The 17,256-nt window shown below is 38.6% G+C and overlaps 1 protein-coding gene across 1 annotated transcript in view; it reads left to right on the top strand.

The window, feature by feature from the left end:
• The window catches only part of LOC124113998 (polyunsaturated fatty acid 5-lipoxygenase-like), a 29,290-nt gene that overhangs the window by 4,782 nt on the left and 7,252 nt on the right, over positions 1-17,256 (top strand). The window contains exons 6-11 of the mRNA XM_046474514.2: positions 2,993-3,088; positions 3,850-3,946; positions 5,181-5,298; positions 8,545-8,637; positions 13,689-13,749; positions 15,124-15,229. Coding sequence (XP_046330470.2) covers positions 2,993-3,088; positions 3,850-3,946; positions 5,181-5,298; positions 8,545-8,637; positions 13,689-13,749; positions 15,124-15,229 — 571 coding nt within the window. The remainder of the gene's footprint in view (positions 1-2,992; positions 3,089-3,849; positions 3,947-5,180; positions 5,299-8,544; positions 8,638-13,688; positions 13,750-15,123; positions 15,230-17,256) is intronic.

Below are 17,256 nucleotides of genomic sequence, written 5' to 3'. Positions count from 1 at the left end.
TGACACTGAACTGGTTATCCAGTCGCTATTAATGTTGGGTATGGTTTTCTTTGGGAACAATGAATATATTCGCCATCATTGTCAACGGTTACCTTTTGAAGGTATGCGTTAAAGTGCAACGTTGACATACGACCCGGGTCGCTTTGACATTGAAGTATTATTGATACGTAGTCACCTCGCCCACCCACCAAATATATGACAGTGTAGGCAATTAAAGTAGCAGTATAAATGTTTCGAAAAGCTGTTAATAATGATCAATATCATGAGGTGTGGTTGTTTGAAAGGTCTCTGGTCGATATAAGTTGTCAATATATTTAGTTTGATCGAAGGAGTAAAGTTCGAAGACGTGCATCACTTCGGGCTTTCCCTTCACATCAAGCTGCTACACCCTGATATAACTGAAATAGTCTTCAATTAGCGATAAACCCAACGCACTCACTAAACCAGAAACGGGTCCGTTTATATCATCCCAGACGAAGTTGAATCATGTCGTCCCAGCAAGAACGCCATTTGCGAATTGGCACCCCGAGCAAATTTCACTCAAGATCAAATACTTTGTCTGCAAAACCAGATGTTACGACGTGTAAAATTCTAGCTTTTAACAATAACTATATGTACACTTATGTCAATGTGTCAGACGTGGCGTTGCTGCTGCGTCGAGACACAGACGTGGTCATATGAGAATGGAAGAAGAAATCAAGCAAAACAAAACAAATTAGTAACACGATTAGTATCACGTTTTAACGACAGAAAATGAGATGAACTTCTCTATGTATCAACTAAAAAATATTTTTAATCGGTTTTTTTCTATCAATATCAATTTGACGGCGATTCGACCAAAAAAGGGCTTTAAGAGAATACCCTTTGTCAAGCGCAACTAGAAATACTTATTGAAGACAGAGTTTTGGATGTCATTTTCTGAATTCTTCAGCACAGATGCTGGTACCTTTAACAAACAGGTGAGCAACAACTGAATAGGGAATGGTTTGATAGGTTAAGGTTACGCATACATAGAGATTAACAAAATGAATGAATGAATGAATGAATGAATGAGTATGGTTTTACGCCACTTTTAGCAATATTCCAGCAATATCACGGTGGGGGACACCAGAAATGGGCTTCACACATTGTACCCATGTCGGGAATCGAACCCGGGTCTTCGGCGTGACGAGCGAAAGCTTTAACCACTAGGCTACCCGACGCCCCAGATTAACAAAAAGAAAAACAAGGGTGGCAAAGTTATAGTGTGCCGTCCTGAGAAAGGGATGAAACATTGGGATGAAACCTGTGATAACAAGGTGGTTGAAAAAATGCCACCATAATAACATTGGCAGTACATATTGTTCGTATTGTTTATAGTACTGGGTATGCTTGTCCAATTCAGAACTCACAATGCTCACCTACTGAACTCACGTTATCCTTTCAAAGGATGCAAAATATTATCAATATACCTTAAGCTATTCATTCGTTTCAAAATTCCTGTCCTCGTACTTCATGTATTATCGCATGTTATAGCCTTCTTTGTGCTTTTATTGATCGTTGCTGGTCTTCGCTTTGTTATTCATTTTGTATTGTGTTTTGGTCACAACTGGCAACGGTCTCCCATTGTTGTCAAATGTTCCACTTTTATCGACGTATTTATACGTACATGTCAGATCAAAGGGATTGTTTAGATAAAGTAATTAAATGATATATCAAGCGCGCAAACAACACTGAATCAAATTCATTTGCTCTTATCTGTGTTGAAGTATGGAGGATACGTTATTACCTCTGTAGTGAATGAGTATGGTTTTACGTCGCTTTTAGCAACACTATGCAACCTCTATGTATATTTCTATATACAGAAACCTCGTTAAAGTGGACATCGCTATAAGCAAGGACAGTTTATACCATTTTAGTTACTCTGTGCATATGCTTCTTTAATCCGGAATATCGTTAACCCTTACGGTGTCATCGAGACCAGTCACGTCCAGGTTATTTCACTGTGTTTACTGGCAGACCAAATATTCAGAGGAGATGTTCTGGGAAAGTTGTCAAACGCTGTCGCTTTTTAAAATCAACCATTATACAAACATATTTTTTCTGTCAACATGTTTGTAAATATGAAACGTCAGAGAGTAACCAGTCTCGATTTTCCATCGAACTAGATTCTATTTGAGTGAAAGGCAAAACAGCTGTAAAAATTATACGAATGGATCACTGAAAATGTGATGACACGAGATGTTCGCGAAAAGGGTAAGCATGTCCTGCCCTACCAGTAGAACCCGCCAAGTAAGTGTTTCTTGCCTAACACACAATAATAACTAGTGAGTGAGAGAGTTTATGCTTTACGTCACATCAGCAATAGTTCAGCCATATCGGGACGAGTAATAACAACTAACATCCTTGAACTAGTTCAATAATAAGTTCAATTAGTTATATAATAACTCAATATTAGTTCAATAATAACTAACATCATTGAACTAGTTCAATAATAAGTTCAATTACTTCAATAATAACTCAATATTACTTCAATAATAACTAACATCCTTGAACTAGTTTAATAATAAAGTCAATTACTTCAATAATAACTCAATATTAGTTCAATAATAACTAACATCCTTTAACTAGTTTAATAATAAAGTCAATTACTTCAATAATAACTCAATATTACTTCAATAATAACTAACATCATTGAACTAGTTCAATAATAAGTTCAATTACTTCAATAATAACTCAATATTAGTTCAATAATAACTAACATACCTTTACTAGTTCAATAATAAGTTCAATTCCTTCAATAATAACTCATTTTTAGTTTAATAATAACTAACATCCTTGAACTAGTTCAATAATAAAGTCAATTACTTCAATAATAACTCAATATTAGTTTAATAATAACTAACATCCTTGAACTAGTTTAATAATAAAGTCAATTACTTCAATAATAACTCAATATTAGTTCAATAATAACTAACATCCTTGAACTAACGTAAGTGTCTTCCTGTTTCAGATATGTGCCCCCATAGCGTTGTTCTACCTGGACAAGAGGGACACTCTAGTGCCCATTGCTATCCAGTTGTTCCAACAACCCAATGGAGAAAACCCGGTAAAAAGTTTCATCTGTCATCTGTCATCTGCAGGTTACTGAGCAAACAGTATGTGAAATACTGGACTTCCTTATAGATAACACTTATGTGAAATTTGGGGATTTAGGCAAAACGAAGGCATCCCTTGGTCACCAATTGCGATCCCCTCCTTGCTGATCTGTTTCTATGTCGATCGGAATTTCTGCTTGGGTTGGCAAAATCAAAGCACAGGAATTCAGCCAAGAGGTTTACGTACGAGTCAAGTAAATTGATGATCTGATATCGTTTAACGTTGCAATTGTAGCAACACAGTTTGTAAGACAGTTACACTTACGCGGTTGGAGAGACAGTTGTAGAGACACAGGTATAACATACAGATTTAGATAGACAGGTGTCATACGGTTGTAGAGACACACATGTACATACAGAGGTGTACAGACACACATGTACATGTAGAGTTGTACAGACACACATGTACATACAGCGTTGTACAGACACACATGTAGATACAGTTCTAGGCACAGTTTGTTTGGAGATACAAGCTTTAGATGCAAAGTTGTAGACACGGGTACTGACTTTGTTACTTACAACGACAACTATACACATTGATTTGAGGCTTATTCCCCGCTTTGAAGAACGCAAGTGCCACTTCTGTGTTATGAGAGCTTTTTGGGTATTCGTGATAAACCTTATGTCAGTGTCATTTTAAGTTTATCTAATAGTAAACTGAGTAATATATCATTATGAGCGACGTACGTTGTTGACCTGCCTCTCTGCCTAGGTATTCCTGCCATCGGATGACCAGTATACCTGGCTACTAGCAAAGATGTGGTACAACAACGCAGAGGCCAACCACCATCTTGCCGTCACGTACATAGGTAGGGCAGCAGCAGCATGTGTAGCATGATAATCATCACCCCTATCGTCATCTCCATCTGAACATCACCAGTCCAAGCACCAGCATAAGCAGGTTGCCAAAGCCAAAGCCAAAGCCAAAGCCAGCACCAGCACTTTCACAAACACCAACATCATCACCAACACCAACACCAACACCAACACCATCACCATCACCATCACCATCACCTACACCAACAACATCACCAACACCATCATCAACACCAACACCATCATCATCATCATTATCATCATCATCACAATCACTATCACAATCACAATCACAATCACCAACGCCAAAGCCAATCCTTAACACCGATCGATATCTAACACCACAAACACCCGAAGCATTACAAACTTAATATCCTTACAAACTTACCAAACATTGTCAACATTCAGCAATACCACGTTGCGCTTTGTTCGTTTAAGGAATCAACACGTTTAAAATATTAAGATTATTTTCAAAATGCACATTTACAAAATAATTATAAGATTCATTTTGCAAATGTGATGATTGCTAATACCTTGGAATACACACACTCCATTTAACCCCGTCGATATAGGTCACAGGTTTCTGAACTGAAATAGACTCATATGAATATATGACTCACATACACATTACTACGAACATTATTAATTTCGATTTGACAGGAATAATATCAGAGCATTTACGAAATTGATACCTAGGCAAAACTATCAAATTATTAATATATATAAATAACAAACACGCCACAAAATTAGAAACGCCTTTCGTGACTATATCATTTATCATTTGTAGTCGGGGATAGGGAGGGACCCGAATGGTAACTTTGAAATAATCAAACATATCATGTATCATTGGTGTATTGGCCTCAACACACACTCTGCACCTGTATATCTTCACGCCCCAGTACAGCGGAGTGCAAATCGGAGTGCTGAGTTCACAATGAGGGTGGAGCAACGCTGTGGGGCACCCATCTAGGACTCATCACATCATCACACACGCCAGCATCAATTCCAAGAGAGTTAAATAAATACCTGTTCCAAATTGCTTATGACATCCATAGCAATCACATCTAAATGGACAGTGAATGTATACCATGTGAATATATGTTGTATGTTAAGCGCCAGTGAACGGATAAACTCAAACTTACGCTATACAAATAAATTAGATTGACATTAGATTACATGACATGAGATTAGATTATTGAATTATTCGTGTGTGTTTTTTCTCCCAAGGCACGGCGTGTCTCCTCACCGAGAGTGTGTGTCTCTCCATGCACCGCCATCTGTCCATCTCGCATCCACTGTACAAGATGCTGGCTCCCTACTTCACCAACATCATAGCAGCAAACAGGTGATATTTCGCAAAATTCACACACACACATATTGATGTAATCGTTAATTTGGACTTTCAAGAATGGTTTGGGTTGTGGTTAGTTAGGGTGCTGTCATGCAAAGGGCGACCGATCTGCTATAATCCTTTTAGATGGGAATAATGTCGGGCTCAACTCTGATTGGTCAATCAGACATTACACATCACACCAGCATGTCTCTTGTAAACAACTGGTCCACTGCAAATGCTTACAATTTCTTGTTTGTGGGGCGGTGAGGTAGCCTGGTGGTTAATGCGTTTCCTCGTCCCGCCGAAGGCTCGGGTTCGATTCCCCACTGTGTGAAGCCCATTTCTGGAATAGTGCCATGGAATAGTGCCGAAAGCGGTGTAAGACCATACTCACTCACTACTGGAAAGTGTTTCTTCTTCAACCAAAGTCGTCACATAATGTTATTGAATATTCGCGTTCTTTTTCAAATTCAGTTTAGCGTCGTCCATGTTTCAAGTAACATGACATTGTGTTTAGTTCCATTCAGCGCATCTGAATGAGTGTTCCCTGAAACGAGTTCACGAACGATGTGTTTAGTGAGGTTTTTTTCTGATGTAAGCAAAGAGTACGGCCATGTCTTGCGGTTTGTATATGTAACATATAAATCAATTGTGATGTGAAAACCCATTGCATTCGTAATTCGATCGTAGCGTTAACGCACACAAATTAATGTTTTTTGTAGTTTAACGTCGCACTCAGCAATATTCCAGCTATATGACGGCGTTCTTCAGTGTTTGACATCATGACCATCGATTCTCGCAATTGGGATACGATGTCATGCATCAAACAAGGTCAGAGAGCCTGACCACCCTCTCCCTTTAGTCGCCTGTTACGACAAGCATAGTCTCCACAGATCAATGAACGGCGAAATGGCCTGGATTGTGGTTAAATTGTCAAATATACTCAAGGCAGATTGAAACCACCTGTTGCCGTGGAATAATTAAGTGTGATATTGTCTGCCAGAAAAATAATCATTATTTATAATTATCCATTTTTATTAGTATTATTATTGTTGTTGATAGAAAAATTATATTTTCAAGTTTTTTAAAGCTGTGGCTTTCTTAATATTGAAAATATGTCAGCGTGAATGTCTTTACCTGAGTACTAGAATGTAGTGTGAATTTTTCAATAAGATATGGTGAATAAGAGCGACACAATCGAGAAACGCACACTTGTACGTATATCTCCGTCTCGTGAAAAACAACTTTGTTGGTGTATGGACAAGTATCTTTGTAACATAGTACCGGGTGTTCGTGAAACGGGTACCAGGTGTCGTGTTCTGCTATGTCGCATGTGCAGTTTGAATACAGTCTCCTAATGTTCAACACTGACGCTCAATGAGAGAGGTTGAGATGTTTTAATTAATACGTCGTTTCGCGTAATGGTACTTGTTATGTAACAAAGTCTATTTTAACACGCCGTTGGCGTGGCCAAGTTGTCGAGGCGCCGCAATTCGCTGTGCAGAGTTACGTTCCTTGGGCAAACCAGAAACCTATGCTCGTGGGGTCGCCCTGACTAGTTTTCTAGCTTTGGGTGAGTGAGTGAGTTACTTTTTAACGTCACGTCGGCAGTATTTCAGCCATATCGTGACGGGTTTCTAGGTTTGTCAGCACCTTACCCGTGCTCGTGGGTTCGCCCTGACTAGTTTTCTAGCTTTGGGTGAGTGAGTGAGTGAGTTATTATTTAACGTCACGTCGGCAGTAGTTCAGCCATATCGTGACGAGTTTCTAGGTTTGTCAGCACCTTACCCGTGCTCATGGGTTTCACCAAAGTGGTAAATGTCTAAGACCTGCATCACTTCGGGCTTTCCTCCCACTTCAACCTGACACGCGTGATATAACTGGAATACTGTTTAAAGCGGCGTTAAACCCAAGTCACTCACTGACTAACATGCAGTTATTGCATAATATCAGCATTATAATTATATCTGGGTACATTTTGTAAATTGCTGATCACATACATTTGTTTTGTTTGGCTTAGTCCTGGCCTCTATTTCAATGAGAATGCGATGTTTTGAAAAAATAAATAAGTATTATAAGACAACAACTATGTGTTAGCAATTGTCCAACAATATCATGACGGGATGCGAACGGAAGTGACACACAAGTCGATATGAACAACAGTTGTGCACTCTATGTAATATTTCAATGACGAAATGTGCCTTCTTTTCTTTTGATCATTTCTTTAAACAACAAATAAACAGATACTACCTTCGTATAATGCTGCCATTCCTGGTGTAACATTTTCTAATCTCATGCGGCGTTCATATAAGTCATATGCTAGGTTGTCCGCCTTTGCAACAAGGCAACTTGTGTGTATTTTTTCAGTAAACTAAATGTTAATATCATGTTGATGCCATATCAATATTATGCTTTTATATGTATCTCTCACTAACTCCACCCGTGAAGATCCGGGTTAGAATAGGTCTTCAGCAACCCATGCTTGCCGTAAAAGGCGACTATGCTTGTCGTAAGAGGCGACTAACGGGATCGGGTGGTCAAGCGCGCTGACTTGGTTGGTGCATGCCATCGTATCCCAATTGCGTGGATCGATGCTCATGATGTTAATCATTTACAGACCGCCGTCATGTAGCTGGAATATTGCTGAGTGCGGCAAACAAACAACTCTCACTAACTCGCAGGGCACGGGTGGCCCAGTCGTCTACGGCACCGCAATTCGTTGTGCAGAGTTGATTCCTTTTGGCAGCCAAAAACTTGTGATCGTGGTTCGAATTCCGATTCGACCCGATTATGTCACAATACCCGTGCTCGTGGGTTTCACCGAAGTGGTAAACGTCTGAGTCCTTCATCACTTCGGGCTTTCCTCTTACATTAGGCTGCCACGCCGTGATATAACTGGAATAAGGTCCAAAGCGGCGTTAAACCCAACTCACTCACTAACTAGTGACTGTATGAGTATACATGTCGGTTCAGTTCGGCAATCAACTAGTGAGCGCTGCCACCACTCTCAATGAATTACAGTAAACTACGGTTATAACGAACTCAGAGGGACCACTAATTTAGTTCGTTATAACCGTAGTACAAGCATCAGGGACCACTAATTTAGTTCGTTATAACCGTAGTTCAAGCATATATATACATCATATATACATCAAACGGACGGGACCAAAAACAGTTCATTATAACCGTCAGTTCGTTATAAGCGTGTTCGTTATAAACGTAGTTTACTGTACCATTATTTGCATTGATCATTCACAGTGACATCATGCAGAACCTCCTGTCAGATGAGGGCGTGGTCGACAGGGTGACAACTATCGGTGCCCGGGGGGTCAAGAAGCTCATCGGGAAGTCGTAAGTGTTCTTAATACATAACGTTATCTTGTGTCCGCCGCCATTGATACTGCCGTGTCATGGAAGATGTTACTAACACAACACGTTACGCATCTGTGATCGTGTTTGCTAAATCTGTCTATAATTTAAGAATTCAAATTACACAATCTTTCTTTTGGAGATATTAAATAAAGTATGAATGTTTTCGTTAAATATGCGATTTGACGAATGTTTCTGTGTGCGTTACAGGGGTGGCGGAAGTGTTCACATTTGAGGGTCGGTGGGGTAGCCCAGTAGAAGACCCGGGTTCGATTCTCCACATGGGTACAATCCGTCATATTGCTGGAATATTGCTAAAAGCGGCGTAAAACAATACTCACTCACTCTCAGTTAGGAGAAGATTTTGTGAGGCTGTGACATAACTGTGAATGTTTACAGGTGATGCGAGATTGAATTTGATCACGCAAATAATGTATGACAGTGCATGTCGGTAGTACTTGAATGTCTTGTGAAGTCTCGACCAAGGTAAAATAACATGCTTTATTTTAAAGTAATGTAAACATACTTTAATTCCTATGCGTGTACAGGTGGAAGAAACAGTTTTATAAATCAATTTTGTATTGAATATGTACAAGAAATCGCAAAACCAACAGCATAATATCTATAACTCAACTCAAGTGTTGCCAATTCGGTTGGATAATTCCATTATGCATTTAACTGAATTACAGCAACAGCTGTTTCCGCAAATTCGCGGTTCTGAAAAGTTATTCATGAACTTATGTTTTTTAAACAAATTCACCGTCATTAAATTACACATTGTCGTTTGATGCGGCGCCATCTGTGACCGGCTGAGAGAATAAGGTGTTCTCAGAAGGTGGTGAAGTGTGAACCATTAACCTGTGATAGAAACATTAAAATATTGTCAAACTGTCTTATGTCATTTTAGCTTTAGTGGACATGCGTGTCAATTTCATTCACTACATGTTCCTGTAAAGACAAATAGTGTAACTTAAAACAGTCAAATATGCCCTTGTCATCACATATCTGTCAATACTGAAATAGTGGGTAAGTTTGATTTTACGCCGTTTTTAGCAATATTCCAGCAATATCACGGCGGGCGACACCGGAAATAGGCTTCACTCATTGTACCCATGTCGGGACGAGCGAACGCTTCAGCCACTAGGCTACCCGACCGCTCCCATTACTGAAAGAGACATATGTACATTGCAGGTAAACCGTGGCAACAATTTATGCGCCCCTTTCTATATGATTCCATTTAAAATAGTCATTTTCAACAAAAACGTATCATGTATTATTTTCTGTCGAAACACAAAATATTATGCTTTTGTTTTATGCACAGCTTACTATATATAATTCCACATGAAATCGTCATTTTTAACAAATATGTATCATGTATTATTTTCTGACGGAGCACATTTGTTTTAGTTCAATGCATCGCTTACAATATGATTCTCTATAAAATATTCATTTTAAACCAAAATAAATCATGTACAGATTTTGTAAGGAAAAACATATTTGTGCTTTATGTACCGCTTACAATATGATTCCATATACAATAGTCATTTAAAGATGCACCTTGTATTATTTTTTAACTAAACACAAAAATGTAAATTTATATGTTGTTTTCAAAGTGACATGGTCATATTTACCACAGAAAACGAAATCGATTATCAACTATTAATGACATTACTCGTACCAGGTCCATTGCAATAGTTATGTAACTACCCTTTCAATTTCTTCTTCCCCTTTTTGCTTCTTCATCTTCTTTGCATCATATGATATGACTCAAGAGCTTTTGGTGGTATCTTAGACATTTAAAAAAAAAATCAAAATATGATCATGGCACATGCTGATAATTCCAAAAGATATGAGGAGGTTCGGGATGTATAAAAAAAAGGCATGGCTAATAACATTGTTTCCAGGTCTATAGTTATGAATAGGTTAACATTAAAATAATTTTCTAGTGGAAATGAATAACAGTAGGGATATGTAGATGTGTACCAAAATACTGAATAGCTCTGCTATGTTTATTTTAATTATATCTTCTAAACAATTCCTAGATGTATAAAAATAATAATTGTTCCTGTTTCAATGCTTGGTTCACAGCTGCACTGTTATCTGTAGTCAAGCAGTCTTAGTCAGCTGTTCCACGTTGATGTATTACTCATCAGTCGTTGAATCATACAACTCATTGAAACATCCTAAACACATATCGATTTAGATGTGTCATGCATGGAAATCAATTCGCAATTTATGATGTGCATCGTTGAACTGTTTTTAATTTCGCAATCTACAACACGCTCTTAAAGGTTAACATATGGACCAGGTGTATTTAACCAAACATTTGTGTCAATATTAATGACGCTCTAACAAATCCCAACGCATCTCCGTCAAGAAATGGGCTTATTTGACTATAAAACATTGCTCCGCGATAAATTGCAAAGAACAATGAAGAACGAAGCGTGGTTAATTTCACGATAAAAGATTGCTATATCATGACGTCATTTCTGGAGATTCGAACATCGGCTCGCAACTTGATGACGTCGTAAATTGGACAACGTTATTTTTGTAAACGGAAGTTTCGAGTGAGTTGTTCCCCATAGATGTAGCTGGGCAACGTAGATAAACGCAATGGCCGAACGTTAGCTTTCAAAAATGAGAGAGATAGGAAAATCGGTATTGGGAGAAAAGGTACAGATAATCGGCGTGAACATTGTGAAAATTGACCAAGCCCTGTTCATAAAATGGATTTCTCTGACATTGCCGTGGTCGGATTCTATTCAGGTAGTTAACAAACATCCTTAAAGATGCTGCACGAAATTTGATATCTCATATAAGAAATAAAAGACTCGTGGTCGTTGTTTATCGTACAATAAAACACTGCAGGGAGAATAAGTCACCCGGGGCTGCGCCCTCATGGTTTATTCTCCCTGCAGTGTTTTATTGTACGATAAACAACGACCACGAGTCGTTTATATCGTAAATAGAGCGTCTCAGAGCTTTTGGTAAGTGACCAACTTCTTTGTCTCAAATACACCTTTGTTTGGATACAGTGAAGGAAATTTCTTCCGAATTAACAAATCAGTACACACCTGAAATCATTAGACCTCAACGTACCGCCCATCCACGAAATACGAAAAAAACAGGCCGTAAGTAGCCTAGTGGCTTAAGCGTTCGCCCATCCCAGAGTCCCCCACCGTGATATTGCTGGACAAATGCTGAAACCCCCGAGACACTATATACACGCTAACTCACAAGAATAGCACCACCGCCAATGATGTTAATATTAATAATATTACTTAATATCTATATTTAATAAATAACAGAAAATAGAGTCACCCAGAGCAAACACTGGTTCACATGAGTCGTCACGACCTGGTGTTCTGTTTTAGAACTTATGTATGTGTTATTAAGAAATTGAGAAATTATCTCTGTGTCATGATGTTAATCGTTAAGGACTGGACGCAGGACGCAGGACTGTCAATGAGTTCTATTCCTTGCCTCTATAATGAATGCAATGATTTAATTTTAATTATCACTATTTACCCTGCAATGATAATTTAAGCACGTGTCAAGTCACACATGCTTGACTAATTACAGGTAATCGGGTTTGTATTTCCATTTACATTTTACTGCTACACAATATACAATCATCACAGCAGGAAACATATGTCTATGGTCATCTTTACCTTATTGTAAATTCAAGTAAATAAACAATATTATAGTAATGGACATAAAATTGTTTTACTTTATACGTGGATGTATTGGTACTTCGTGTTACAATGGATAAAGTAGAGAGTAGTGTTCACGTATCGTGTTGATGTTTCGCATGGGGTAATTTGATTGTGGAGAGAAGGATAAACTACAGAACAGACCAGAACTCTATGTTCTTTATGCGGAACAATAAGGTGGTCAGACCCCTAGCCGCGCTTCTTCACCACATGTATGAGCGAAGACAACTGTGTCTTTCGTCTCTACCAGCCTAGTTCCATGTATCTTAGTATCAGAATGTTCTGATAACTGGTGATAACCGGTGATAACTGGTGATAACTCATTTTTATGTATATGTATGTACTGTTATATTTCTCATTTTTACTCATATGTATGTGACGTCCTGCGTGTCTCGTAAGCCATAATGGCCGGACACTGTACACACTATTTGTGTATTTTTATTGTCACTGCTGTACAGTGTGTGACACGAAAATAAAATAATTTTCTTCTTCTTCTTCTTCTTCTTCTTCTTCTTCTCTATTCACTCAAAGCTACATTAGCATATCATAATGAGGTAGTTATCCGAGATCAATATGCAAATATGTATGTCGGCTAATTACATTGTTTGATAGGCATTACTTAGAAGTTGACGGATGACAAAGTAGAGATAATTCATGGATAACAACTTGTTTATTTACTGTTAAGGTGACGTTTCGTACAAATCCTTATACCGTTGTCAGGCAACGTCGCCTTTACAGTAAATATAGAAGTTGTTATCCATAAATTATCTCTACTTTGCCAAATTACATATTACTAAAACCTATTAATTATTTGACAGCAAACGCTAGAAAGTTTTTTAAAATAATAGTATTTTTACTTTAAATAAATTTATCATATTGAACATAGAAGGCATCTTTAGACAGTATAGTAGCATGTTCAAAGTTTTCACAAACTAATCAGTAGTGATACTCGTTTCCAATATCATTAGATTGGCTTAAAACACACCTTTTTCTGTAACAGAGGTATAGGGTTCCACCGAAGAAGCTCAACTGGTAATCGGTGGTTTGATACACTGAACTGTAAAAAGTAAGAATGCATTCATTGGGCAGATTTTGTAAATTACATTAGTTTTCAACAGTATCCTTGACTATGTTATAAAAGTATCACATAGTCTATGTCAGATCTATATATATTTATATATTGGTCTTCAAGACAATTTTTTTTTTTTTATTCAGGTAATTTGTTGTTTCTGTTGTATGAGAAAACAAGAGGTACTTGTGTTATTATATAGATCCAAGGTGACGGAGCGCAAAATGACCGTGGTTACGTTTCTGTTCCAGACTCGAGTCATGGCGCTTTAACGTCAACAGCTGTCTACCAGAAGACCTCGTGAAAAGAGGGGTAGGTAGGGCGACCACTTAACTATGTAAGGAGCTAGTGTAATAGCCACATCGATGTACATGAGATGGCTAATCAATAACTCGTTCTGTGATATGTCCACTTGCCCAGGTTATGGTTCGCTCTGTCGCCAGGCATCAGGAGTACGACTTCGATCGTATTGAGTAAGCTAGGTTTTATTGTTTCGAGCTATTGCAGTACATATGTGACATGACTTGTATGTTACATGTAAATATCTGTAAATGAAATTTAATATGATTCACTTAGTGTCATGGTGTTCGATAAACGCCCATGCTTTATCGATTCCTGAGAAGTCGTTCGAGTATAAAGCTTTTAAACTGGGCGATATGGATGGCGACATAAAACTATATGTAAAGTTGTTGTGACCAGGGTAGTATGCGGCACGAATTTAAGGTTTAATCTATTAAAAACGTTGACAATGGCATCATATGACTGTATTTAGAGCTCGTATTTGTTGTAAATCTAAGTGTAGTACTGGGCGTTACTGAGTGTGTGGGTTGGTAAGTGAGTGAGTGTGTATTTGGGGAGGGGGGATGTTTGGGTGAGTTATTGATTGAGTGGGTGAGTGGACTGATTCTGGATATTAAAGGATAAATAGAATCAATAATGCAAACAAAGTTCTGAATATTTAATTCTTTTAGGAGTGGCGACCGCCTCCGTGGTCCAATGGTAGAGCGTCCGCCCGGAGAGCGGAAGATCCGGGATTCGATCCCCGGCCGCGTCATACCATAAGACGTTAAAAGATGTACTTGTTGTTACCCTGTCTGGCGCTCGGCATTAAGGGGCTAAAACAAGGAGTCGTCGGCTCGGAGTCAGTATACTGTGTCTGAGTGGGGTATTCATGTAAACATGGTATCTCAGTAAGCTAGCACTACAAATCGGCATCAGTCCGGACTAGTACAAGCAGCCACACACACACACACACACATACATGCACGTCGCTATATAAGTGCAATAATATTGGGATTAAACCCCATTTCACCTCACCTCTTTCAGGAGTGTAGGTTTAATGAGGTTACATACAGAGAAAGCTTCTTCAACTAATACGTCCGGAGTAGCCTAGAAGGGGTTTTTATATGGTGGATGGATATATTTTACAGCATCAGCTGCAAAACCAGATATATTTTTAATAAAAACTATGAGTCTAAATCGCAACATATTCTGTTTTTTAACAGTCAAAAACATAATTATTTTCTCACGCATAATCCTTTTTTTCGATAACATCCGAGCACACACACACACACACACACACACACACACACACACACACACTGCCCCGTAAAACCAAGCTTACATCCATGCTGAAAACAAAGATGAAGACGTTTGTTGATTTGACACTGTATATATGACCTACAGGTTTCCGACATCCGCGTCCTCCCCAACTACAACTACCGTGACGACGGCATGCTTCTCTACTACGCCATACAGAACTACGTCCTCAAGTACACCATGGTATACTACGGTACGTGAACCTCTCCCTGTGGGGATTCCGGCTTAGAATAGACCCCCAGCAACCTAGGCTGGTGGTAAGAGGCGACTAAATGGATTGGGTGGTCAGGCTTGGTGACTGGGTTGTTAGAGGCGACTAAATGGATTGGGTGGTCAGGCTTGGTGACTTGGTTGATTGCGCGTCATCATACCCCGACGGCGTGGATCGTTGCTCACGATATCGATCACTGGATTGTCTGGTAGATTCGAATATTTTCAGGCTGCTGTCATATTGCTGGATTATTGATGAGTGCGGCGTTAAACAAGAAACAAAAGTTTTCTCAACTCTGATGCATCCATAAATATACATATAACTTCGTGTAATATCGTGATTGTTCAGACAACAGTTTGAAACCTTCAAATGGTAGCTGCATAGAAAACAAAATGTATTTCATAATCCTGGCGTTAAGGGTTTCGACGGTACACGGAAATACTACGCGCAGCGCAAATAATTTTTACACTTTTCTGTACCTGTGTGCGATGTCAGTCGATTTTTTTACATGGAAGCTGATTTTTCTAGTTAAAGAACGAGTGCGTTGTAAAGTGTACCATTGAAGGGTGATTTCGTCATGGGAGGGCGCAGCTTTTATCAACAGTGACTTATGATTTCGGTCCCCTGTGAAAGTGGTTTTTTATGTGCACACCTATATGACAAGAAAACCATGCATAAGAGAAATTTTCTTTTAGGATTAACATTGAAATAATAATAATAATGATGATGTTGATTATGACCTGTATTAACGGGCATAATGGACTCAGCAGATCAATGTTGAATGGACATATTTTGGCATGAGTGTTCCTTATGAATGTGTGTTTTTTGTTATTACATGGCTAATCTATTTTCCGGATATTATATATAGAAAAAGAAACTAATACAACAACTGCCGTATGACGTGTCAGATGCAAATGTGCATGATGAGATCACGCTGTGGCCACGCAGTCTCGCTAAACATCGCGATAAATCTGTACGCCTAAAACAACAGAACGTAAAATTCACCAAATATTTGAGAACTGAAATTGAATTTAATTATGGTATGATTATTCTTAAAACAATAGGTACAAAAATACAAAATATTCCACATCGAGTATATTACATGGTTATTACATAGTACTATTATTCGCCAAACCCAGTGATAGCCTTGGCGAACGGCAGCAATACATGTGTCGTCACTGTTTAACGTACACTCATGACAGTTCAGCAGTGCAAGGGTTTAATCTCTGGCGGGTTCAGTTGTCATTGCTGTAACTCATCTTAAGATAACGGTTTAGGAAAGATGTATCACCAGTTATACATAACCGCTCGCAGTGCGTTTCTAGATTGTATCCTGGCGATTAACTTAATGGTGAACGAGACGGGCCAGTTTTAGCTGTCCTAGCAAGTCCGATACGAATTATTCAAAACCTGTGTGTATGTCTGCTGACACAAATTGTATTCCGTGTATCCATGACCCCCTTTATGGATCACATCAGACGAAAATTAAGTCTTACGCAAGGCAATAGTTATAATATTTAGACCTAGAAATGAGACCAAGGGAGGCAAAATAAATTGATTTCTTCGGTCTGATTGCGAGCTTGCCTGTGAGTCCGGATGATTACCCATAATTTAAACAGGGAGAGATTTCCTCATCTACCGTTTTGTTCACAGCGTTCCCACAATTGCGAAGAATTTCTGCAAACAGATATGATACACTATTATTCTTTAAGCTTAACTCACAATGAATGTTCAACCTTTGCTGATAGAGCGGTGAAAGTTGGGACTATTGTCACAATAAGCCGTTCACCTTTACCATCAATACATTAAGAGTTCGGTTTTAAGGGGTGATACATATCTTTACATCATGTGAGTTATAGTATCTCCCGCAAAAATATAAATTCAACGCCAGAGAATAACCAGTCTCGATTATCCTCCTAAAAGATTCCATTGAGGCGTAATTGCACAGTAGCTGTGTCAGTTATATTAATGGATCACTGAAAACCAGTCACGAGTTCGCGAAAAGGACA

Source organism: Haliotis rufescens, unplaced genomic scaffold (genome assembly GCF_023055435.1).
Source record: "Haliotis rufescens isolate VD_foot unplaced genomic scaffold, xgHalRufe1.0.p SCAF_4, whole genome shotgun sequence".
NCBI lineage: Eukaryota > Metazoa > Mollusca > Gastropoda > Lepetellida > Haliotidae > Haliotis > Haliotis rufescens.
The sequence above is the reverse complement of the archived record's forward strand: the minus strand, read 5'-3'. Positions and strand labels throughout refer to the sequence as shown.